At 38.5% G+C, this 25,205-nt stretch overlaps 1 protein-coding gene, 1 long non-coding RNA gene and 1 other non-coding gene across 3 annotated transcripts in view; 1 reads left to right on the top strand and 2 right to left on the bottom strand.

Annotated features, from left to right (window-relative positions):
* Positions 1-25,205, bottom strand: part of FRYL (FRY like transcription coactivator) — a 242,644-nt gene that overhangs the window by 27,250 nt on the left and 190,189 nt on the right. The window contains exons 34-46 of the mRNA XM_081812875.1: positions 24,506-24,627; positions 23,321-23,511; positions 21,648-21,742; positions 19,976-20,583; positions 19,576-19,673; positions 15,308-15,478; positions 13,105-13,245; positions 9,903-10,100; positions 6,861-7,022; positions 6,663-6,737; positions 6,151-6,327; positions 1,024-1,227; positions 259-426 (exon numbers count right to left, since the gene is read on the bottom strand). Of these exons, the coding sequence (XP_081669001.1) occupies positions 259-426; positions 1,024-1,227; positions 6,151-6,327; positions 6,663-6,737; positions 6,861-7,022; positions 9,903-10,100; positions 13,105-13,245; positions 15,308-15,478; positions 19,576-19,673; positions 19,976-20,583; positions 21,648-21,742; positions 23,321-23,511; positions 24,506-24,627 (2,410 nt within the window). The remainder of the gene's footprint in view (positions 1-258; positions 427-1,023; positions 1,228-6,150; positions 6,328-6,662; positions 6,738-6,860; positions 7,023-9,902; positions 10,101-13,104; positions 13,246-15,307; positions 15,479-19,575; positions 19,674-19,975; positions 20,584-21,647; positions 21,743-23,320; positions 23,512-24,505; positions 24,628-25,205) is intronic.
* LOC145720199 (uncharacterized) overlaps positions 1-25,205 on the top strand; it is a 204,006-nt gene that overhangs the window by 92,054 nt on the left and 86,747 nt on the right. The window lies entirely within an intron of this gene.
* TRNAR-CCU (transfer RNA arginine (anticodon CCU)) lies at positions 14,363-14,435 on the bottom strand. Its single transcript has one exon. It is a non-coding gene; the product is annotated as a tRNA-Arg (tRNA).

The raw sequence follows: 25,205 nt of genomic DNA, 5'->3' as shown, positions 1-25,205 counted from the left end.
ACTCTGCAACACAAAATGCTCATTCAAAACACTCACGATTATTTTTAACCTGTAGGTCATTTCCTTAATCCAGCAACTTTTTTTTAATTATCAGATTTGACTATTTCATTTAAAGCAACCTGACAGGTTAGAAATACTGTCAACAAATCAAATAATTAGTGTATCAGGTGAAAACTCTTTTGAAAGAAAAGCAAGGGATGTAACAGAGTGCTAAAAAGAGCCCAGATTGGCCATGCACCAGCCCGCCTTTCTCCCCACCTCAGGCAGCTGGCTGTTAGCATTATCTAGAGAAGCCTCCAAACTTGGGGTCTCATCTCTGATTTGAAGCACTTCTTCTGTTGAGACGCTGCCCGTGGAATCTTGCGACTGAAGAAGTAAATCGGGATGGTCTGGTATCGTTTCATCCGCAGCACCATCACTGTTCAACTAAAAGGAGAAACAGTAAAGTAAGGAATTCATTCACAAATCAGTGATGGTCACAAAGGCCACAAGGAACAGATTCTAGATCATCAGATATTTTGGGAGCTTCGTTAGAAAGAGCTTCTTTGACTTTGTAAAATGACCTCTGCCCTCCCTTCTGTCTACGACGGAATCGGTGCCGTTGATACAAGCAGCTACCCGTTCATGCAGGGTAAATGTCACCAAACAAAAACTACCAACGCGGAGGAGCTCCATGTGACCATGTTCACCTTGAACTGAAATTCGTATTTTTTGTCCTAGATCTTTTTTTAATTTATGTTTTTAATTAACATACAGTGTACTATTAGTTTTAGAGGCAGACTCGCCATCGCTAGGAGAGGAGGGAACGGCCTCAGCTGCTAAGGGGTGTGCAGCATCAACGTAGATGCTTAGTTCTGTCATGAACAGAACACTCCACTAGCAAGGCAATTTGGTATTTTCATTTCAGCATGTGCATTTTACCCAAAGTGAAATGAAAATCAGGAAAATCAAGCCAGAGTAATCACTAAATCGGAAGTTAAGAGGAAGGCAAGACCAACTTCGCTCTGTAAGGTGGCTGTTTACCATCTGCGTGCGTGAGAGTATCTGGCTTGCTGTGAGCGCTGCCTCCTCTTCTGACGACTCATCTGTATCCTCCTGGTTGGTTAGGTTCAGGCTGGGCGTGCTGCTGGAGCATTGGTACTCCTGGAGGGACGGAGTGTCCCCCTTGTCGATGCTATCCAGTGAGCGCCTGCGGACTCCCCAGTTGAAGTTGTCCATACTTTCACCCTGGAAAAGTCAGACATGATTTCTAAGACCCCAGACACGTGTGAATATGGTCAACATAATACGCCAGGAAAACATGAACCAAGATGAGAAATACTTAATGCATCCTCATAAGCAGAGTTTCAATCAGCCCTTCAATTTCTCGAAACTTTTAAAACATCATTAAATATTTATACTTAAAGAGGTCAAAGATCTGGTTGAGCCTGTTTTAACTAAATAATTTTCTTGACTTTCTATCTTGCATGACTGGGGACCAACTAAACCTACAAGCTAGGCCATTTCTATTCTAACACACAAACACAAAGGAGACCACGAAGAAGACAAATACATCACAAATGACAACACATAAACAGTCCACAACACCAGGCTGCAACTTACCTGCAGTTCCTGGTTAGCAAAAAGGAAAACACACAGAATTAGAAAGAACGAAGACAAACATTTAAATATACACTACACCTTGGGGGGAAAACTCTGTGTGATTTCTCAAACCCAAAGACTGATTCAAGCTCTGGATTAAGCTCGGAGTAGGAAGCCAACATGTGATTCAAATTACTTTTTTATGCAAGATATATTATGAAGAAGTCAGAGACAGACACTTAAAACAACATTTCTATGATACACTTTGGCAACACAAACTTTAAGAAAATCTTCAAAATTTACATGGATTTAATACTTGATACAATGCAAAACTGACTTAAAATACCCACATTCAGTTGACAACATACAGGGTCACAATTATTTTAGTCTGCAGGATGGTTCTGGCTAAACCCATTTCTTGCTATAAAATAGTTTAAAATCAAGATCAAAACATAACCTTTTACAACTTCAAAAGGTCAAGAGGAAATAAGACAGATTTCAATTTCATGCCTTTTATGGATTTATATAAGTTATGTTTCTGTTACTCTAAACTGATCCTCCTTTTGCAAGGATGTAATTCTTATATTCTCTCTTAAGCCCTGATATGACAAATTACAATGAGTTGGCCAGCAAAACAGGATTTGTGTTCCTTTTTACTCAAGAGGGACTGTCCAGGGCGCCTGGGTGGCTCAGTCGGTTAAGCGGCTGCCTTCGGCTCAGGTCATGATCCTGGAGTCCCGGGATCGAGTCCCGCATCGGGCTCCCTGCTCAGCAGGGAGTCTGCTTCTCCCTCTGACCCTCCCCCCTCTCATGCTCTCTCTCTATCTCATTCTCTCTCTCAAATAAATTAAAAAAAAAAAAAAGAGGGACTGTCCAAAATAGAGGTTTTCAAATCCTTTTGTTTAATAAAGCAAAGGAATACTTCTTTCTTTCCTTTTTTTTTTTTTTTTTTTAAGATTTTATTTATTTGAGAGAGAGAGCACAAGCAGGGGGAGTGGCAGAGGGAGAGGGAGAAGCAGGCTTCCCGCTGAGCAGGGAGCCCGATGCGGGGCTCGATCCCAGAACCCCGGGATCATGACCTGAGCTGAAGGCAGACGCTTCACGACTGAGCCCCCCAGGCACCCCAGGAATACTTATTTCAAATGAGATTCAAAACGGAAGTCAACTGTGCAAAACTGATGAACAAAATCCAGGCTGCTCTGGTTGAAAAAAGGTAGCCAGGAGCTCTGCCCACTTGGCCCTTGGATTTCTCCCTGTTTCTCAGGCTGTTAGAGGCCCTGCAGGTCAAAGTTTGAAAAGCTATCTTCCTACAAGGTATTTCAAATAGTTATGTAGCATAGCACAGAGTAAGGGCAACACACAACAGCCCTCAGTCTTTATTTGGTGAATGAATGAATATACACGGGGAGCTTTCAAGGTTGGGGGTATTTTAGAAGTTTAATTAAGAGTTCCATTTGTTTTGTAGCAAAGTGTTTCCTATTACCATGTTTTAAGCAAGACTATATTTAGGTTTTAAAGATTTGCCTAATTATGAGGCATAAATTAACACCACTTTCCCCAAATCACTGACTTGAATTAAAGAAAAAACTACATTAAACATCTTTAATTTGACTAAGGTTCTATTCAAAAGCCATATTTACTGGGGCGCCTGGGTGACTCTGTTGGTTAAGGACCAGACTCTTGATTTCAGCTCAGGCCATGGACTCAGGATCATAAGATCAAGTCCTGCACTGGGCTCCGTGCTGGGCATGGAGCCTGCTTGGGATTCTCTCTCTCTCCTTTTCCCCCCACTCTCCCTCTCAAAAAAAAAAAAAAAAAAAAAAAAGCCATATTTATTACTATTGACGTTTTAGGGTATGGGATGAACTTGGAAGCATTTATAGAGTTCTTAAAACAAACAAACAAAATAAATAACCTTACCATTACAAACATGTCAAGAGCCTGTCTGCCTTTAGAAATTTTAAACTCTCAAATGAAAAAAAGTCTAACTACAAAAGAATTTAGAAGCTGCTCATGCCCTTGAAGTAGGGCAGCAGGCCTCTTGAATCCATCACACTTTCTTGCCTGATTATTCAAGCCAATCCTATTTCCTACAACATGTTTTTCAAATTGGGGATGTGAAATCAATTTTAGAGGGTGATGACCTGCCATTTTGGAAAAAAAAATGAAAGAGAATAGGAAACATCAGTATGCATAATAGATAGAGTAAGGCTGCATATTTTTTTTTTTTTTAAGTAATCTCTATGCCCAATGTGGGGCCCAAACTCATGTCCCCAAGGTCAAGAGTCACATACTCCACTGACTGAGCCAGTCAGGTGCCCAAATTTTTTAAAGATTTATTTATTTTAGAGAGAGAGAGACAAAGAAAGAGAGAGAGAGAGAGAGAGAGAATGCTTGAGCAGGAGGAAGGGCAGAGGAAGATAATCTGCAAGCAGACTCCCTGCTGAACATGGAGCCCCACGTGGGGCTCCATCCCAGGACCCATGAGATCATGACCTGTGCTAAAACCAAGAGTTGGAGGCTTCACCGACTGAGCCACCCAGTCACCTGAAACTTTAATTTTAAATGTATGTGTATTTAGATTCTTGGACATGATATAAAATGTATTAACTATGCATTATGGTTAAAAAAAAAAAAAAAACACTTTAAAAGCCACTGCCCTACGAGGTGCTGAATAATACTTGTTTTGGGGCTCCCGTGTTCTTTGGGAACATGTCAACGGTGAGCCATTCCACAGAAGCCGGTATAGCTCCCAAGCTAGTGCAAAGGCATTTGGTTCGACCCTAAGCCACCATGTGCATATCCTCCCATGTGCAAGGGAGGCTGAAGCACAGAGGAGGACCTCCCTAAACTGGTCTCTCAGCAGCTACCACTGTGACATGGCTCAGGCCATTACGTTTCATTCCCCCTCACCTATTAGAGCCAAAGGAAACATCCCTTCATGAGGGTTAATGAAGGCATACAATTATATATGAGTGACTTTAAATTCTTTTTTTTTAAAGAACTTTTTTTTTTTTTAGATTTTATTTATTTATTTGACAGAGAGAGAGAGAGATAGCGAGAGAGGGAATACAAGCAGGGGGAGTAGGAGAGGGAGAAGCAGGCTCCCTGCTGAGCAGGAAGCCCGATACGGGGCTTGATCCCAGGACCCTGGGATCATGACCTGAGCCGAAGGCAGACGCTTAACGACTGAGCCACCCAGGCGCCCCGAGTGACTTTAAATTCTTTGGAGAAAGGTATCTCAACTGACATGCTATGGGTACTAGATGACAAGGCATTTTGGGCTTCTCAAATACAGATATTTATAAAAATTTTAGAATGCACATTTTTTAAACCCATGTGACATAAACGTTTCAGGTTTAGGAGTTGCAAGTTTAGGGGACTGAGCTACAGGAATAGGTCCCTAAATAGCCTAACACAATCGGGACGATCCTGTTCTCTTTGCCACAATGATTGTTTCAGAAATTGGCAAATGTCCCTGTTTGGCCCAATAATATGATGGGAAGTGTGCTAAAAACATTTAGGAGAGCAACTTCTTCACTTCCACTTCTTCAGCACAAGAGCATCTCTGAAGTGACCCTCACTTGCTTTGAACACTGCTGCATGTGGACATAACCATCTGGCAGAGACTTGCAGAGAAATAATCAGAGACCTCACTGAGCCATATCTAAGTAAGCTCTACCTCTGGCCTATCTCAGTTCTGTAAGCTAATAAGTCCACCTTTTGAGTTAGATTTTCCATCTCGAAATCATCTGAACTGACACACAACTATCAACTTAATCTAGACTGAATCAATTTAGAGGAGAAAGCCCTCTGGTGCTAAATGAGATGAGTCACTTGAGGGAGTTGGCTATGTCATGAAGAAGAAAATGGTGAGGACATCACAAGTAGAATATCGGTCGCTTGCCACAGGAGAGAGTTCTAGAGAGCCGAAGCCTTTGTAATCATGTAAGTTCATTTAACTTAATTTAGTGTAAGCGTTTGTACTTATACTTTAAAATGGTGTTTAATAAATCTTAATATATTTTTTTTTACCATTTTGCTGCGTATTAAATTGTTTAGCTCATGCAAAACATTTAAGTCTAAGCACACCCTAGATTAAAGACCTACTTTGGAAGAAACCCATTTTTCACTTTTTATTTTCTGGGGAAAAAATTAAAAATTAGATTTCCTCTTTCCTCTTTTGTTTCAGACTACTTCTGCTACTGACTAATCGTACTAGTCACGTTTGTTCCCAATTTAGATTTTTACCTCCTTCTTTTTAAAAAAAAATTTTATGTATGTCTGTATATGTGTATATAGTTTCAAGTTTTTATTTAAATTCCAATTAGTTAACATACAGTGTAATATTAGTTTCAGGGATAGAACTTAGTGGTTCATCACTTCCATACAACACCCAGTGCTCATCAGAAGTGCCCTTCTTAATCCCCATCACCCAGTTAACCAAACTTTTACCTTCTTCACCTTACACTGATCTTAACAAGTAATGGTCCTACGGTCAAATCCTTAATTCTTATACACTTGCAACTGCAAACTATAAATATGATAACGGAGAGCCCACATCCTTACCTCTGCATCTTCCAATTCAACATCTAAAAAGTCAAAATCCTTAAAAACGCCAAACTGTTGTTCACTGCTGTTATCCTCCACGACGACTTCTTCCTCCTGGATCATGTCTTCTGTTGTAGAAATCAGGCTGGTCTGTTGGTCCCCGACTTCCAAATCCTCATTAGAAGAAAACACAACCTGACCCCCGGCCAAAGAGAAAGAAAGCAAAGCCACCCGTCAGCTTCGTCACTCTGCGTCTGAGGCACTGGTGCCCGAGAGAAGCCCCCACAGGCCTCCTCGGTCGATGAACTCAGAGCTTTAATCTGGTTTTCATGCTACCGTCTAACCGGCTGAATACTTCATTACCATAACTGCCAAGCACCACAGAGACAAGTAATATCTTTTTCACTCTTAATTAATGCCATAAAATAAGGGAAGTTAGGAAAGGCAAGCAAGAAGCTGGAGTAATTTGCATTTCTTCATGGAACAAGAGGATTTTTAAAACCTTTACACATGCCGTTGTGATTACTCACTGATGGATTCTTTGGAAGGCCAGATTCTGGACCACAGAGAGAAAGCACATTCATTAGCTTTTCTCTTGTTCTTCGCTAAGAAAAAAAAAAAATTCAAAGGTTAGGATCACCGATAAGTAAGGCAAATTCTCAAGCTGTCATACATACAACAAAATTGATTCTTCTATAAATGTTCACTTGTGATGGTTTTTTATGTACCTGTGATAACTGTGGCCTTTTCCAACTAACGGGAACCAAGGCATTAGAATTAGAACCAGAAGAAGTGGAGGAAGTACTCCTGGTAACGGCAATAACTTTCGGTTTCCCATTCCTCCCAGCTGCGCTAGGCTGGTCGCCGTATTTATTTCCAATAATTGGTGTCTGCACAGAAACAAAAATGACAGTGTCTGACTCAGATATTTCAGCATTAAAGGACTGGGAGTGTATCTACGAGGACTTTTTTTTTTTTTCTTACAAACAGAAACAACAAAAGGTGAAAGATTACTTAGCATGAAGTAGATGTTACAAAAATCAAAGGTAATGATGTCTTTTTTAAATTTATTTTTTAACGTTTATTTATTTATTTAAGTCATCTCTACACCCAACGTGGGGCTCAAAATCACAGCTCTGAGATCAAGAGTTGCATGCTTCTCCAACTAAGCCAGCCAGGTGCCGCCCAAGATGTCTTCTTTTTTTCTTTTTTAATCAGAAGACTTCACTTTATTGAAAATGACTCTCTGAGAACCCTATCAGAGAGCTTATTCCTATCTATCTATTTATTTATTTTGGTGGGCAGCAAAGTTTATTGAACAACAGTATAAAGCTCCCCAAGAGGAAGGGGACCCAAGAGGGTTGCCCAGCTTACTCCTATTTTAAACAGAGATCTGCTTTCTTTAAGAACCACCACCTCCTCATCTTCCCCCGCCGATGATTATAAAATATATCCTCTTTGAAAGCTCAGAAAATATTAAGATGATCTTTAAAAAACTACCTGTAATCTTATCACTCAGATTTAACATCTATTAACATTTTGGTGTTCTTTCCATGCGTATTGCTGTATGTGCTTCAATAAGGTGCTTTTGCAAATATTCAAGCTAAGTAACAACTCCAAAGAGGAAGGTATCTATGTAGCTTCTTACCACAATCTGATGTATAACACGTTTCCAAATTTTTATCAGTAAAAATTCTATGATTATCCAAAACTCATTTATATTTATTCTGGCTTTGTGAACTGTCTTGCATTTGCATTTGAAAATAACAGTCAAGCTTATCTGCATGTCATACAAGTCCCTTTATGACGTGGTTCCTGCTTATCTCCCTGACATCACCTTTTACCACACCCACCTGAACTTGACACTCGAGCAAAACTGAACTTGCTACTGTCTTCCAAACAAACCATGTTCTTATGGATTTATGTTTTCACACATGCTGCCCCCTTTGCATGGAATATTCACCAACCAACCAAACCCGTGATCATCTTTTAATGGGGACTCCAGACTTCCAAGGAGGCCTTCCCTGATACCACATATCTGGGTAATTATATGTGGACATTTGCCAGGTGTTGGTGACTTGTTTATGTGGCTGTCTCCCCTACACGTGAGCTCCTCCACTATCTCTCCACTGCCTACACACAGCAGGTACTTAGGAATTTTGATGAAACAAATTGAAATTAAGCATATCAAGTGTTTTGAGAATTCTTACCACTGCTTTAGACAAGATACTTAGGAACAGGAAAGCCCAGTTTCTCCATCATATCCTATGCTACGTATTCCGTGACAGAATTTTGATATTAACTAAAAAATTAGCAATAAACATAGCTCCTTTCTATCTAAAAAATGTAACCCATAAAGCTTGGGACAAATTCTAATACCAGGGCTAAACAGCAAAAAAAAATTTTTTTAATCTATGTGATCCTGATCAATACAAAAGTGATCAGATCTTCCATTTTCATTGTTCTCAACTTCCTTACAATACTTGTTCAGTAACTTCATTCTTGAGAAATTCCTTCTTTGGCTTCTAAAAGATGATTTTAATGGCTCCACGGCCAATAAGAATGGGTTCAGGTGCTGGAAAAAAAATTGGGGGTTCCCAACAAGGGTCAAAAATTTTTATGTGAGGTTTGTGTTAAATATGTGACATAATAAAGGGCCCAGTTTCCTTCTGCACTGGGGCCCTGCATCTCTAAAGTATCAGGCTTCTCAGGTCTTAGTTTATTTTAGTTTCACTTTTCCTTTCACGATTTTAACTGTCCATTTCTAAAACACTGAAGACCTTACATTGTTACTTCCACCCAAGTTTTCCTCTAAAACTTCAGATCTTAAAATCGAACTGCCTACTAGGCAGCTCCACTGGTATGAGTCTTAGCGTCAGAGTTGGTATAGCCAAGACTGACCTCAGCACCCTCCCCTTCCAGCTAAGATCTGTTCTCCTTGCCTCTTCATTCTCTCTGAAAGGCATCAACATTCATCTAGTTGGAAAAGTAACTGTCCTTGATGCCTCTTCCTCACTTAGTACCTCCTCTCCTTCCCATGAAATCCTGTTTAGGACTTCCTTAGTCTTTTTGAAAACCATCCCGACCCTCTTCATTTCCTCCGCAAATGCCTAGAGACATTCCAACATTGTCTTTTAATTATTTTAGTAGATTCCTTATTGACTTCCCTCTCTTCCACCCTGGTCTATTTTTCCATCCTGTTGCCAGAGGAAACTTCCCAAAATGCAAATCCTACTATTTCCACTCCAGTTAAAAATTCTTTAAGAGCTTCTACTGCTTCAAGACAAAACCATCTTGTTATGATGCATGCAAGATCCTTACGATCTTGCCTCTTCCTGTGCCTTCAATCTGGTTTTCAGATTGGAATCTGGAATTTCAAATTGGAAATTTCCAGAACACCATGCTTTCTTACACTTACAAGGCTTCATTCATACATGCTGCTCTTTCTTGCATTAATCTTCTCTCCCCAAACTCCCATATATGCCCGTCCAGGGTTACTTTATCTTTCAACACTTAGATCAGGTTAGATATACATGCTGTATTTTCCTAAAGTACTTCTAATGACTTCCAACCAAAGCACTTATCACAATGTTTATTTACCCATTTCCCCAAGAGTCTGTAGGCTTTCCCTAAGTACAGGGCCTTTCCCCACCCCCACCCCATTTTCACAGCACCTATCACATTTCCTACTGAGTATGAGCTTAATCAACACTTGTTGAATGAGAGAATGAATAAATGAACAAATGAAAATTTCTAATAGAGCACCTTACCTCAGATATATCAAAATGAAAATCTAAGGTCTTCCCAGGCAACTCCTTAGAGACATTATTAAAAATCTTGGTGAAGGATATTTCAGAAGAACCTATATCTCCTCCATAGGTCTTGGGTATATCATTGGGTACAACAAGACTTGCAGAGCGAGACACCACCAGTTTTAATATGTTAAGGGCTTCCTTCCAATAAGGACTCTGGTTTAAAAAAAATAATAGACATATAAAAGTTACAAATATATATTTAACTAAGAACAAAAATGTAGTGTACACTGTAAACAATGAAAATATTGTTTCTATAAAAACTTTTGTAAAACATTCATTTTTACTTTAAGGCCCTTAACAGAGGGTCTGAGTTACAACAGGTAAGAAAATTATTTTTCTACTGTCAGATTTATGAGACATCATATACATAATAATGCTACCAACTCAGAATACCTTGCATTTCTCTTAATAAGTGCTTTGTAAATATTAATTTAGAAAGTCTAAACAGTAATCTCACAGTAGTGGTAAACAAAAGGGTTGTGTATATGTGAACTTTCTAGATGAATGAAGTTATGGCTTTAAGACGCCAAACTTCAAATATTTTAAATCTTGGAGACAATTTTTAATGCATATTTTTTTCAGACGTAAAAATATTTTAAAAAACTAAAAAAAATTTAGATTTTTCTTGATGACCCAAGCCCAAATCTGAATGGTAGGATTGGTATGATTCCTAATTCTGATTAATCATTACAATTAAAGTGATGTTCTCAGGCGTTACTGAGTTGTATAGGGTGAGTTTTTTTCCCCTACATATGTGGCTACATTGCCATCTGATTGGCCCTCAGGACTACAAAGAGGCCAGGTTGAGTTATTGAGGTCTTTATTTTTCTGCTTTTAGTTTTGTGTATTTTTACCAACATAATTTAAAAATGATTTACATGACCATGACAGATATTTGTAGAGAAGAATCAATTTTTTTTTTTTTTTTTTTTTCCAGAGAGTGTGTATGTGCAAGTGGTCGGGGGGTGGGGTGGGCAGGCAGAGGAAGAGAGAGAGAGAGAGAGAGTCTCAAGCAGGCTCCACACCCAGCATGGAGCCCCACACAGGGTTTGCTCTCAGAGTCATGCTTAACCAACTTAGCCACCCAGTTGCCCAAAGAAGAATCATTTTCTAATGAAGAATTTACAGTATTTTTTTACCCCATCTATTGAAAAGCATACACATTAAAAAACTGTTTTTTTCCCCCTGACTTATGGTAACAAAATCACACCTCAGTCTTGTGTCCTACATACTGTGTCACAGGTGACCATTCTGAGGGGGAAAATGCCACTAAAATGACAATAACAAACAGCAAGTGAAAAATCTTTGGCAGAACTGAGTTATCCAATTTATTTAATAACATCTTGATATGAGGACACCTAAAGCACAAAATATTCAATAATTATAAAAATGTCCACATAGATATTATGACATTTTAAGCACATACTTCATTGTAAAAAAAAAAAATTAAAGTAGTTTATATTTAACAAAGTTATGACATTTTTTTTGACAGAAATAATTAGAAGCTCTGAACACTGTAAAAAGTTAAAACTTCAGGGATGTTTCTATAAATTATATTGGTAGTTGTGCTTGAAATATAAAAGATTATCAGGAGGAGTTCAATTCTGTGAAATGTTTAATGTTTGAATAAAGCAGAAGTCACTAACTGTGAAAGACCCATCAGCTAAATATGACTTCGGTCCATACAAAATTTAAGAAATTTGGGTCATTTTGAAATTAGAGGAGATTTTAAAGAAAAACCCACATTTCCAGCTTCTCTTCAAAAATTACAAGTTCTCGCCACACTGGATCTGTCCTCCAACATGGCAACCATTAGGGGAAGCTAAGTTGTGCTGTTCCTTTTAGACGGGGAATGTGCCATTCACTTAGAAATCTATGCCCTCTTATGACCACCTGCTTGCCCAGTGGATATGTGAGCTTGTGGTTCTGAACATAAAGAAATGCATCTGCATTTTATAAATTAGTAGTTCAATGTGGTATGTGTCTCTGTGGGAGATGCAGCAAATATTTGATGAGTTAACTTCTTTACGCCTTAAGAAGAAAAGAGAAATGTGCTTTAGAAAAAAAAATATAATTGTTTGGTGAAGTATTACTCATTGAGAGAGAAGATAGGATAAACGAAAGAATCTTACATTTTTTGATTATTTGCATTCACCAACTGTCAAGGGAATTTTATTTTTATTTATTTATTTATTTATTTTTAAAGATTTTATCTATTTGAGAGAGAGACTGAGAGAGAGAGAGAGCATGAGAGGGGGGAGGGTTAGAGGGAGAAGCAGACTCCCCGCAGAGCAGGGAGCCCGATATGGGACTCAATCCTGGGACTCCAGGATCATGACCTGAGCCGAAGGCAGTCGTTTAACCGACTGAGCCACCCAGGTGTCCGTCAAGGGAATTTTAAAAAGAATTTGATTACCTAACAATAATGGAAACCAACACAGTTTTATTACTTTCAATATGAGCTAAGACAAAAACTCATTACTAGCCAAGTTATTTCCATTTGTAAGTTTTGCTTTAGTGAATGCAATTATAACTGCAGTAGGAACAAAATATTAATCTGTTAAGGCTCTTAAACAGTTTGTTCTCTTTCATAAGTTGTATCCACAATACTGATCTGCTCAGCAAGGCCTTTCTTAACAGATAATTCAAAGGTGAAATTCAGTATAGACCAGACTGACTTGTCATCATTTACATTAAATCAAGTTTGATTTTCTTTCTAAATACCTGGGCTCTTTGTATCAGACACAGAAAGCAAGTCTAAAATACAGACTCTACAAAGAGCTCTTCTGTTTCTAAAAGTACTATTTGTTCATTATGTAGAATCTGGGTAGTGGCAGGAAGGCACAGAAGAGTCCCAAGTGTACTGTCCAGAGGGGAGGAGAGCTGCTATCTGTGTACATTCTTTCTAGTCATTACTGAAATGTATATTCACAGATGTAATGATTAATCAAAATTAGGAATCATGCCAATCGTACCATTCAGATTTTGCTTTTTTGTCACTTACATTATGAACATTTTTTTCCATGTTGTAAATATTCCTGGAAACATGACTTATGGACTAACTACTTTCTACTCTAGGAACTTCAGAGTGTTTTTTTATGATTAAAAATGGTTCTGCAACGAATAAATTCTATACATAAATTTTGTGGTCACTCACCTGTACATATTTGCCAAGAATCTTTATGATCTCCAGATTAAACTGCTTGACTGGGGCAGCAGAAAGGTCAATGTGACTCAAAAGACTATAGATGATCTGTAGTAATGATTGCTGCATGCTGGACAATCCTTTCTCTAACAGCTAAAATAATATTAAAAAGTATACTTTTATTAGGTTAAGAAAAATTCAGTATTTATGATGTTGGAAAACATAATAGATTTAATCCATGATTTTATGGTTAGATGATTAGAAATCCAGAGACTAATAAATAATAAAGATAAAAGATAATGTCTATTACTGTTACTTGTCTTTGGTTCAGAAAAGGTCAGTAATAACTCTCATTTTATTTATTTATTTTTTATAACTTCTCATTTTAATCTTAGTTTTTTCTTTCATTTCCTTAACTAAGTTGACCATCATTTAACCATCAGTTAAGAAAAAAACCATCATCACCAAAGAATAACTATCCCCAAATCATTCATATCAGGCACACCTATTAGCTACATCATCTTGGACAAGCTTCTTAACCTCTGGGCCATGATTTTTTTAAAAATAATAAAGCAATCATGTGGCACCTGGGTAGCTCAGCTGGTTAAGTGTCTGCCTTCGGCTCAGGTCACGATCCCAGGGTCCTGGGATCGAGCCCTGCATCGGGCTCCGTGCTCAGCGGGAAGCCTGCTTTTCCCTCTCCCTTCCCCCATCTCCCTGCTCGTGCTCTCTCTGTCAAATAAATAAATAAAATCTTAAAAAAAAAAAAAGTAATCATACTATCTAAACTTCATATTTTTTGCAGGGCAATTGAAGTTAAATATATGTAGTTCTAAATATATGTAACTAGTCTCAGTACTGTTGTTAGCAATAATTTCAGAATTAATAATAATAATAAAACAAGGATAACTTACACTGAGGGTAACATTCGGGGCAAAGCACTTCCTCCACAGACTGAAAAACAGTCACCATATGTGGTACAGATCCCATGACCCCAGGATGGGAGAACCAGCGCTACTTTAGTGGTGAGCTTGATGGCCACCAGTGTGAAGCTGGTCTAAGGAGCTTGACTTCAAAGCCAATTAAGGAACAGGCTTAAGAAGTTAGCCTTGGTTTTATATTGGCTCTTGTCCTAAAGGTTTAGGTATAAGATAAACCTAGAGACTTGCATTTATTCAGGTTAAGAAGCTGCTACACATATCATTCCCACTGTCAGCTCTGCTTTGTTTTGTTTTTTAACTTTTTTTTTTTTTTTTTAAAGTACTCTCTACACCCAACGTGGGGCTCGAACTCACAACCCTGAGATCAGGAGTCTCATGCTCCACTGACTGAGCCAGCCAGGCGCCCCCCCATCATCGTCTCTCCTAAATCTAAGGTTGATGGGAGCAAACCTATCAAAGCAACACCTTAAAAATGCACACCAGTCCTAAAGCATTTTATGAAAGTCTACATCTGTGACATAGCTAGGTTAAACAGTGTTATGGGCAATATTTAAAATGTTTATTGAGTTATGAATAATTTCTTTTAAGCTTATTCAGTGTTTTAGGTTTAACTTTTAGAGGTCAAGTTTTAAAAAGGAAGGTATCACTTTATAATAAGCTGACAAACATTTTTAGTGACTAGGACTTTTTGAGATTCTTTGTGGATATCACTCAATAATTTACTTTTTTAGGCATGAAGTTAGTTCCTCAACAAATACTAACTTTCTATGTTGTTGTAGGGCTAGTGTTTTTATAATTCCATCTTTAGCCGCCCAAATCATGTTTTAGATCAGGAAGCAAATATATCATCAAAATAAGAACCTACCCAGCAGAAATGCCTTTGTATGCTGTATTATTCTAGAATGGATTTCAAAGTCAGGAACTTTTTAGAAGCAAAAAGTATAACCATCGTCTAGGATCAAGACTACTGAAAACTCATTTTTTATTTGAAATAAAGGTGAAATTTACATTTTGAGTTTTTTGTCACTTAAGGACTGAATGAGAAAATAAACACTGCAATGAAAAAAAAAAAAAGCCTTTATACTTGAAAGTATACTTTATACTTTCTTTATACTTGAATTACCCATATTTTCCTTTAAAAAAGGATGTTATCTATATTCACTTTCAAAGACAACTTGAAGATTAGTATCAGTACTGCTTCTAGAACTAAGACCACTTGAAAATTTTGCCACAGAACAGTTAAAAAGTACTTTTTTTTCTTTTGGTAAATTTACCTCTGCAAGATAAGTCACAAGATTAAATGTAGTATCTGAGAAGGAGTCATGTAGATATCTACATACGACATTGATCCAGTTAGAACAGTCTCTGGAATACGTGTGTGTACTGTACAAGCTCATCATGTGAGCCAGATTGACAAGTGCTGGGCATTTTTCTTCGGCACACACCTAAAAAACAAATAAAATAATTTCACTCAATAATTTAGAGGTAGATGTTGAAGCTTTAATGCATTTTCTTTAAATACAGTAGAAAAGTTGAGAGAAAAAAGCACAAGGCATTCGTAAGAGAATAACTTAATGGGTAACATGGAATGATTAATAGGTTGAGAACTGCCATGGGTGTTAAATAGGACTTTTGTCCTACCAGCTGCCTCTGGTAAAACCCATACATGGTTTTGTAAATGCTACATATCATTTGTAGCTGTTTTGTAAAGAATTTTGTTTTGTAAAATCCCTATGGTGCGCAGTCACTAAACAGGCAGGCTCCGTGAGGTTCAGAGATGCTGAGCCAGGGCAGAAATGCTTTTGTCTCCAGCTCCCCTGGTTCTCTGAGTAGGGCAGTCAACTGCAGAGATGCTCACCTGCGTGACACATTCAAAGAACTTCACTGGAGCTCTGATAAAACTCTGCGTTCTACCTCTCCAGAACATCCTGCATGACATCGTGCATGACAGCCTGCAGGATGGACCCCAAATCGCCACAAGCTCCTAAGGTCCTTGGCCAGTAAGTTAAGGTCACTTCAAAATGTACTGACTTCCTAGAGTTTGTTTGATCCAGTATTATGCAACCTGAATCAATAAATGTTTGGGAGGATCTTACTGACCATGTGCACCTTGTCTGTTCCCTGAGTTGCTGGTGAAGGTATTCTTTAGCCTGCTCTGGGGGACACCTGAACAGTGCAGAACTGGAAAGGGGCCACCCTAGTCTTTTATCCCTGCCTATCACAGAGCTAGCACTGAAATTTTGTCTGGTTTTCCTTTTCCTCACTTATTCTACCATCTTACTGATGTTTTGTCTGTATTTTCACAAACTGCCTAGAGCACTTAGTAAAGAAAGTACCGTTGACCCCTGAACAACGTCGGGGGGCGGGGTGGGGTGTTCAACTGTGCGGGTCCACTTATATGCAGATTCTTTTCAATAAATACAGGATAGTACTGTACGCATATTTTCTCTTATGATTTTCATAGTACATTTTCTTTGCTCTAGCTTACTTTACTGTAAGAATACAGTATATGATACATGTAGTATAAAAAATATGTATTAATTGACCTGTTTACGTTATCGGTAGGGCTTAGAGTCAACAGTAGGATATTAGTAATTACGTTCTGGGAGAAGAAAATGTCATATGTGATTTTCAACAGTGCAGGGGGTTGGTGCCCCTAACCCCTGTGTTGTTCAAGGTCAACTGCAGAATATTACCTTTTAAAGTATATGTACTTTTCAACTTTCAGATGAATGTAACTGTTACTTTGATTCATCATGTGGACATTATCACTGGATAGGCCTGAAATAGGAAGGCATGCAAGGCTCTGCGGGCTATTAGCAGTATCTTGTAAGTTATTTTATAAAATTGTTAAAAGCAGCTAGTTTCATGCATTACCCTTTTACCCATAAAACAGACGGGGTAAGAAGAAAAAAAAATTTGTTGATGTTTCTTATTTTGTATTTCAAAATATAATAATTAAGCATACTATTTTTAAAAATCACAAAATTTTATATTTTCACAACTTGTTATTTTTTAGGAATCATTTTAATATTTTAAAGTAAGTTCTTTAAAATTTTAAAGTATTTTTTTCCTGAAAAATAAATCATTCTTATAGAACTCTTCTGTCCTCAAAAAATATTTTTTTAAAACATGATTTAAAAAAAAAAAAAAACAAACACCTGTTGTTTAAGAGGAAGAAAATTCCTAGGAATAGATGCTGTATAATTTTATAGTAAAGACAATGGCTTAGATTTAATTTTGGAATTTTTGAATGACCAGGTTAAAGTATGACCCCAAAAGAGTGTGCGAACATTTTCAGCATACTATTTTTGCCATAATGAATAGCTAAAAAGGACAGGATGTCTTAAGTGTTGCCTCACTTTGAAGTTCTGTGCTCTCCAAGGGAACAAACAGAACTGGGGATATTTGCATAATGAGGAAGCACATAATGGCAGAAAATTACTTTCAACAGTTTTAAGTGAGAGGATAATTAAGGAATCAATTTAATTCATATCCTGCAGGTTGCTGAAAGCAGAGGGAACCTTTTTGTCCTGCTCAACAGGAAGAAAACAGACTTAAAAACAATTTATGACTCATAGAAAGCTGTATTTGGTTTCTTAAAAACAAAAAGATATCTGGGAGTTTCCTGGGCTTTGCCTTGGTCCAGACAGCAGAGGCCTGACCCTCTGAGGGGCTTCCACATCCTTTGGGTCAGGCCAGGCTGGGCTCCTGTCTTGGGCCATCATTTGGCAGGAGGTTCTCCAACGGCCATTCTAAATGCTCCTACTTCCCTCATTAAAGGACTCGGGGCTTTTTATGTTTTGAAATCCCAAAGTAAGCCAATATACTTTTTTCCCCTTTATACGTTCTTTCTTACCTCTCATGAAAAAAACCCAAAAACTTGTTTACGACATTCTTCTAATGATAGGTCATTAGAATATTAAAGTGAACAATATTTTAATAAATTATATCACTTTTAGACCTCAGTAATGCAAATGCATGTTGCTGGGTTTTTTTAAGGCAATCGTTTTCAAAATTAAGATATGTTTCCACTAACTGTAACTCTTCTTTTTAAATACATGCTTTTCAAACGATTATGTTAAAAATCTCTCCGTATCTAATTTATTTAGCAGTGTAATCAGGGAGGGATTCAATTGCACACTTTATTAAATATTACCTTGTCATTTATTAAATAGTATCTCTCAAGATAACAAAAAGGTTTCTATGTGTGTGGCTTCATGGGGATTCAAGGGGCTGGGGTAGCTCAGAGATGAATCTGCACTTGCAGGCGCTGGGATCCGGGCCCTGGGGAAGCGGGTATTCTCTTTGGCTTTCTGCGTGCTTGCCCTTTCCATCTACTGTTGTGTTACTTGCTAAATGATCCGCAGCTTTTAAAAGGTTGCTCATATAAAAAAAAAACTCTTCCAGAGAATTTCACTTGCTTATTCCCTTTTGTTGCAAATTTCTCTGATTTTTCTCTTCCTGTTTTAGCTAGGTTATCTTCTTTCTGCTGCTATTCACTCATCTCCCCTAGTTCAGCTAATTTCCTATTGTATGTACACGACTTGTGAATTTATAGAACTCCTTCTCATAACGGTTCATATTTTCAGTCTGTAAAGCCTTTTTTCCAAGACTCAATGAGTGACAGAAAAAAAAAGAAGAAGAAAGAAAATTAAGAGTTAAGTTTAAGCAGAATGCGAGATATTTGGGTTCTTCATTGTTCTTGAGAGGAAATTATTAAAAAATCATACTCTTTTTTAAAATTATGATGAAGAGCTCTAACACTTTCAAACAAATGTTAACAGATGATTTAAAAATTGGTACATTCCTGTTTCAGAAACCTTCAGAAGGAAAGAAAATAAGGGAAAGAAAAGAAGGAAGCCAGCAAAGAAAGATGAAGATAATGTTAAAAGGCAAAAGTAAAGGGAGACAGAACTTGGGGAGTCCCAGAATGTACTATGCCCTCTACTTAAGACTTGGGGCCTTTGCGCATGCAATTTCTCCTGCCTGGAAACCTAACCTCACCCTGCTCCCTAGGTTCTCGTCCAGGGATCTTATTTTGGTCATCCCTATTCAGCCTTCAGTGTCGAGGCAGACTTTTGCTCTCTGTGCCCCTGGAGTCCTATGCTTTCATTGCACACTTATCAGACTCTAGGGCGATTGTCTACTTATTTGCTTGCACCCCTACTGTAAGGCCCACAGGGGCAAGTATTCTGTCTCCTTTCATTTTCACTGCATTTCTGGCACCCAACCCAGTGCTCAGCAATATGTGGTAGGAAACAAATGAATTGGAGACTGACAGAGAGGTAGAAGATAAAGTAGGGAAACAGAGCAGAAAAAGACTCAGACTCAGAGGAGCATTACGCTAGACAAATAATTTTATTCACTATGATTTGAACAGTAGTAGCTTACATCATTACTGTATATGCATGAAAAGAATAAAAATTTAGATGTGAAATTTCACAGAGGAAGTGACAGTAAAAGATTTGAGATCCCCCCTTTAAGATGAACTCCAGAAAAATTTCCCTTTAGCATTATCTGTCAGCATAACATTGCTTACCTTTGCTATTCGACTAGCTGTTTCTTTGCAAAACTGAGTTGGGCTGTCAAAATGCTGGATTAAGTGAGGCAATAAGCAAAGGATGTTAAGAGGAAAGCCTATCAAAAAAACAAAAAGCAAACAATAACCAATTTTATTGCACATTATTTAAAAACTAAAGGTATTTTTTTTTAATGGTTCACAGAAACCATTTTCTTTTTATTTTTTGGAGCACCTGATCTTCTACATTCTTTTTTTTTGTTGTTTTTACCAAGGAAATTAAGCTATCTCATATATTCAAACAAACAAGTCAACCCATGACTAGTTGTGGAAAAGCAGAAATTAGTAGACTTCAAAACAAATTAGTTTACATTTCACTACATTAAAAAGCAGAGAGTTGGTGCAATTCTATTAACATCACCTGACAACTGGGAAGGATCCACCAGCGTGTGTTTGGAAACAGCAATGAGTTTACTGAGGAGGTGCACGGTCATTTCTTGCGTAGAGACTGAGGTAAAACCCTTAAGGAAGAGCTGCTGAAGGCCTGGAAAGTTATTCCATTTCAATTTGCTTTGTACATTTTCAATCTTCTCTCGACTCTCCAATTTATCCAAAGGCAAATGGATAAGCAGTTTGTTGAGAAGCCTAAGAGCCAGGAGGTATTCATATTCATAATCTGATTCTAATAAAGATGCTGCTATCCAAAAAATGGTGGCCATCAAGTTGGTAGGCTCAGTAGTGGACTGCACATCATACATTCCCTTCTCTCTCAGAGAGGAAAGGCTTCTAGTCCTTGCTAAACTATTGCTATGGTTTATCCGTCCATCCATTATATCCAGTGTGTTACTCCGCCGCCGGTCACCTCTTCGGTCACCAATTAAACTTAATCTCAGAGAGTTACTTCTTGCATTACTGTTATATCCCAAGTAACTGCTACTACTAATGGGACTTGTGCTTAGATTGAGTTGTCCAGTGCTTTTCCTGTTAGCTGCATACTTGTTTCCCATTATAGGATCATGGTATGAGGTTCTTTACAAAAAAAAAAAAAAAGAAAAGATAAATGCATGTACAATCACTTCTTTTGCTACATTAATTTTACTCTTGAAAACACTGAAAAAACACTGTTACCAGGAAAAATTACGTTTGAGTCTATCTGACTTTGCTTACTTAAATTTCAGTTCTTTCCTCCATATTAAAGCAAAACATACAATGGTGTCTTTCCTACTGTGGCCAACCGTTTCCTGTGAACTGGAGGATGTTTGATTTGAAGTGAAAATTCTGCCACAGTTATCACTGACAACTTTCAGCTCTAGGATTTAGTAAACGTTATGTCCAAAGCAGAACTCATCTGTCTTCTCCCCAGACTTGATGGTCCCCATGTCCTTATTTTTGTCAGTGCACACTCTTTCCCCCCCCAAAAAATCAAGCTCAAAAATTTATTTTCGATTTCTCCTTCTCCCTCACATCCGATTATCACCGATTTAAAAATAATGACAGAATGCTGCCTAGAGGTGCCAGCAGTATGCAAAAGCACTAGCAACACCGAAGTCTGTTGGGAGAGACGGAGATGGGAAAATTCATAGTTTGTTAATTACTGTTATTAAACTCTGAAGAAAACCCCCGAGAGAACCCCCAAAATGGAGTAATTCGCACCACCCTCAGGGAGTTAGAAATGCTTAGCTAGGTGGTGACATCTGAGATGGGTCTTGAAGCACAAGCCAATTCGGGATTTGCAAGGAAGAGAAAGTGGGAGAGGAACAGTTTGCAGCAGATGTGAGTGGGGAGGGGGCTGGCCGGCTGTGGGGCAATGGGATGGTGGGTGTGGCAGGAATGGCGCTGGTCCGTGGTGCTGACGCCCCGTTGCGCAGCAGAAAGACCTCTGACTAGGACCTCAGAAGAACAACACACCACTAACAGCTCCGTAAGACTTTTCACACGGTCTCCCTGTCCTCCTGTGCCCAATGGTGATCCATCTGAGTTGTTTGGTATTATTCTCACTACCAATATGAGAATAATATAATGTCATAGTTATGCATATTTAGCTACTGGAGTTCTATCTACAAGTCTACATTTTGTCTGGCTTAAATTCTTACTGAGAAAGGGCAGAAAGAAGATCATAATGCTTCATGGTTTCAGCCAAAGTATCAATTGCAGATTCCAATGTGAGAAGAAGCTCAATCACAAATCCCTAGGGGGGGGGGAAAAAAGGGCAGATTTTCATTAATTATGCTCTGGAAAAAAAAGAAATTGCAACGGACTTCCCGATGAGATTTAAAATTAGAACAAACTCAACATTAATATTACAAAATGATTAAACTCTTGAGCAACATGATCTTGCTGATTGATGAAAAACTCATCAAACTAATGGTTATAATGGCACAATTCACCCAAAATTGCTCAGGCCAAAAATCGGAGTCATTTTGGTTTCTTTCTCTCACATCTAAATTAAACCCATCAGCAAGTCTTGAAAATACTACTTTTAAAATATATCTGAAATCTGATCCCCTCCCTATACCTCCACAGCTTCCCTTAGTCTAAACTACCCCCATTTCAGTGTGGACTTTTACAATAAGCCCCTTAGCTGACTCCTACTACCCTCCTAAGGGCTCTACCTAGCCTCTGGAGTTTTCTAAATAGCAAATTATATCCATTACTTTTCCTCTCAAAGCCTAGAAGTATTGTTTGCCATCAACTCAAAGTAAAAGCCCACCTCACACCAGGGTCTACTAGACCTCACATAATCTGGACCTGCCCACGTCAACCTCCTGACGTTAGACACCCCCATCCAATACGCTAGCCATACTGGTTTGCTTCATGTTCTTCAAAGAAAGGTCTACTGCTTCTGCCTCAGGGCCTTTGCACTTGTTGGTCCTATTTATCTGTCTGACACGTTCTTCTGGATTATCACAGGCCTCAATTCATTGACGTATGTGTTTAAAACTCATCTTCTCAGGGGCGCCTGGGTGGCTCAGTTGTTAAGCGTCTGCCTTCGGCTCAGGTCATGATCCCGGGGTCCTGGGATCGAGCCCCGCATCGGGCTCCCTGCTCCGTGGGAAGCCTCTTTCTCCCTCTCCCTCTCCCCCTGCTTGTGATCCTGCTCTCACTGTGTCTCTCTCTGTCAAATAAATAAATAAAATCTTTAAAAACAAAAAAAACCCAAAAAAACCCCTCATCTTCTCAGATGATCATATATAAAAACAACTCCCTCTCCCCTGCCACTCTTTAACCTATTACTCTACCTTGTTATTTTCACATCATTAAACACTAAATAAAATCATGTTACATATTATTGGTGGATTAGAGGCTTATTTCTCCAATAGAATGTGAGCTCCAGAATGCCAGGAACTTTCTCTTGTTCACTACTATATTCAGTGTCTAGAACAGTGTTAATAAAATCACTAGTCTGTATAGATGTAAGTTCTCAATTGCATTATTTCACTTAATTTATCTTAAAAATTCAGCACTCTTCATTTAAATTTAACTTCCTATCTCTTTTACCTTGTGGTCATCCCAAAATAACATCCAAGTGTGTGTGCGTGCATGCGTGTGTGTATAAATGTAAAGCTTTCTCAGATAGGCACTAAGTATTTGATTCAGTTAGTATGTTATCAAATATTATTTACAAAACTGTTTCATAATAACCTGCTTGTTAGCATCTGACAGGAATTCTGTGTAACCATTAGACCTGCTGTACTCTGTACTTGGCAAATGAGTCCTTGACAATGAGTAACTGCACAATGGCTACTGAAAGAATTTAATGCAATACCTGTGCATCTTCCCCTGGGTCCCCTACAGTTTCTACAAGTCTGGAGAGAACATCAGAAAGTGTAGTTGCAGAAAGAGGCTGCTTTAGGGCCCTGAAAATCTGGAAGGATCTCCCAGCATAGTGTCGAGAAGAACAAGAAAGTGCTGTTTGCAGAGCAACTTCACTAAGATGATGTTCCAAATGCATTCCTTCTGCGAAGACAAAGGATGGATACAAGTGAGTGCGTCTCGTTGCTTGGAATGCAGGGTTATCATCAGAGGCAAACTGGGCAGGCACTCAGATTTTAGAAGTCAATGCTTTTTCTTTTCATTAAACTCCATGTGCATTTTAGAGGACTCTTCAGTCTAATCTCCAGGGAAGTATTCTTTGAGAACAGGGTTTCTCAACCTCAGCGCTGTTGCCATTTTGGCCAGACAAGTCTTGGTTGTGAAGGCTGTCCTATGCAGCATGCTTGCTTAGCAGCAGCTTAGCCTCTGCCCAACTGGATACCAAGAGTAACCAGTTGTCCCCTGCTCCCCAGTAGTGACAAAAATGTCTCCGGACATTGCCACATGTCCTGAGGGACAAAATCACCCCTGGTTGGGAAGCAGTGCTTTAAACAGATACATTTTTACTATAATTTTCAGTATGTGTTAATTTTAGATCATAGAAGCCTGTTACAGTATAAAACAGAATTTAAGTTTGTCATCTCCACCTGTGTTCCTTTAATGTTCTTATTTCCTAATACATAACCACACTGTAACTTTATGCCATCATATATGAAATGAAGAATCCCAGAACGTCACAAGTGACTTTCGTATTTTTTAAGGAGTAACTGAATTTTTCTTGAACCAAAACAAATCTGTTATCACAAATGAGTTAAAAAAGAAAACCTGTTTAGGGGTATCTGGGTGGCTCAGTCGGTCAAGCGTCTGCCTTCTGCTCAGGTCATGATCCCAGAATCCTGGGATCCAGCCTCGATCCAGCCGCACCCCTGCCTCTGCCCCTCCCCCTGCTTGTGCTCTCTCTCTCTCTCTCTCAAATAGATAAAATCTTAAGGAAAAAAAAAAAAAGAAAAGGTCTAAAACTTTTTAATGTAGACGTGTCAACTGTCAACTCTTTGCTAAGCAGTATCAGGAATTTTCACATCACATTAAAATATCTCCTTGAAAGTAAGTATTATCTGAAATATTTAATAAAAGATACCTGAGCTTGACTGCTTAAAAACAGAAACCACATGTTTCAAAAATGTAGTTAACTGCTCAGCACTCTTTATGCTAGGATTCTTGGCCGAAACATCCTCATGGTTCCAAAGGGGCCCTCTTTTTCTGAAAACAGAGAACAGACATAATCCCTTGGTTTTAAACTGACATTAACAGTTTCACTCAGTCACCTAAAATGTGTCTTTGCCACTAGAAAGGACAGTAGCGGAATAAATCAAATAGCACGCACACGGTCTACTACTATTTATGTACTCGAATGTGTAATGGTCTATGTTAAGTAGAGGAAGATCCGGGTTCCATGTAATTTCAGCCTTCCATCATTACAGTTAAATTCTCTCAGAGATGGTAGATAAAAGGATGACAGATTCTGCCAATGAGAAGAATAGTGATTTCTGCTTCTGTGTTATAGGTCACAGCATAATTTGGAGAGGCTAGACTGTATTTAGATTGTAATGCAAAGAAAATAATTTACTAGCTAAAAATACAGGAATGTTTAAGACAGAATGGTTTCCTCTTTGCACCAGCGTCTACTAGACCTCACATAATCTGGACCTGCCCACGTCAACCTCCTGACATTAGACACCCCCATCCAATACACTAGCCATACTGGTTTGCTTCATGTTCCTCAAAGAAAGGCCTATTACTTCTGCCTCAGGGCCTTTGCACTTATTAGTCCTATTTCT

This window comes from Leptonychotes weddellii, chromosome 2, assembly GCF_054177405.1.
Source record: "Leptonychotes weddellii isolate Sample4059 chromosome 2, ASM5417740v2, whole genome shotgun sequence".
Lineage (NCBI taxonomy): Eukaryota > Metazoa > Chordata > Mammalia > Carnivora > Phocidae > Leptonychotes > Leptonychotes weddellii.
Note: the sequence above shows the minus strand (reverse complement) of the source record. Positions and strands in the feature narration are given on the sequence as shown.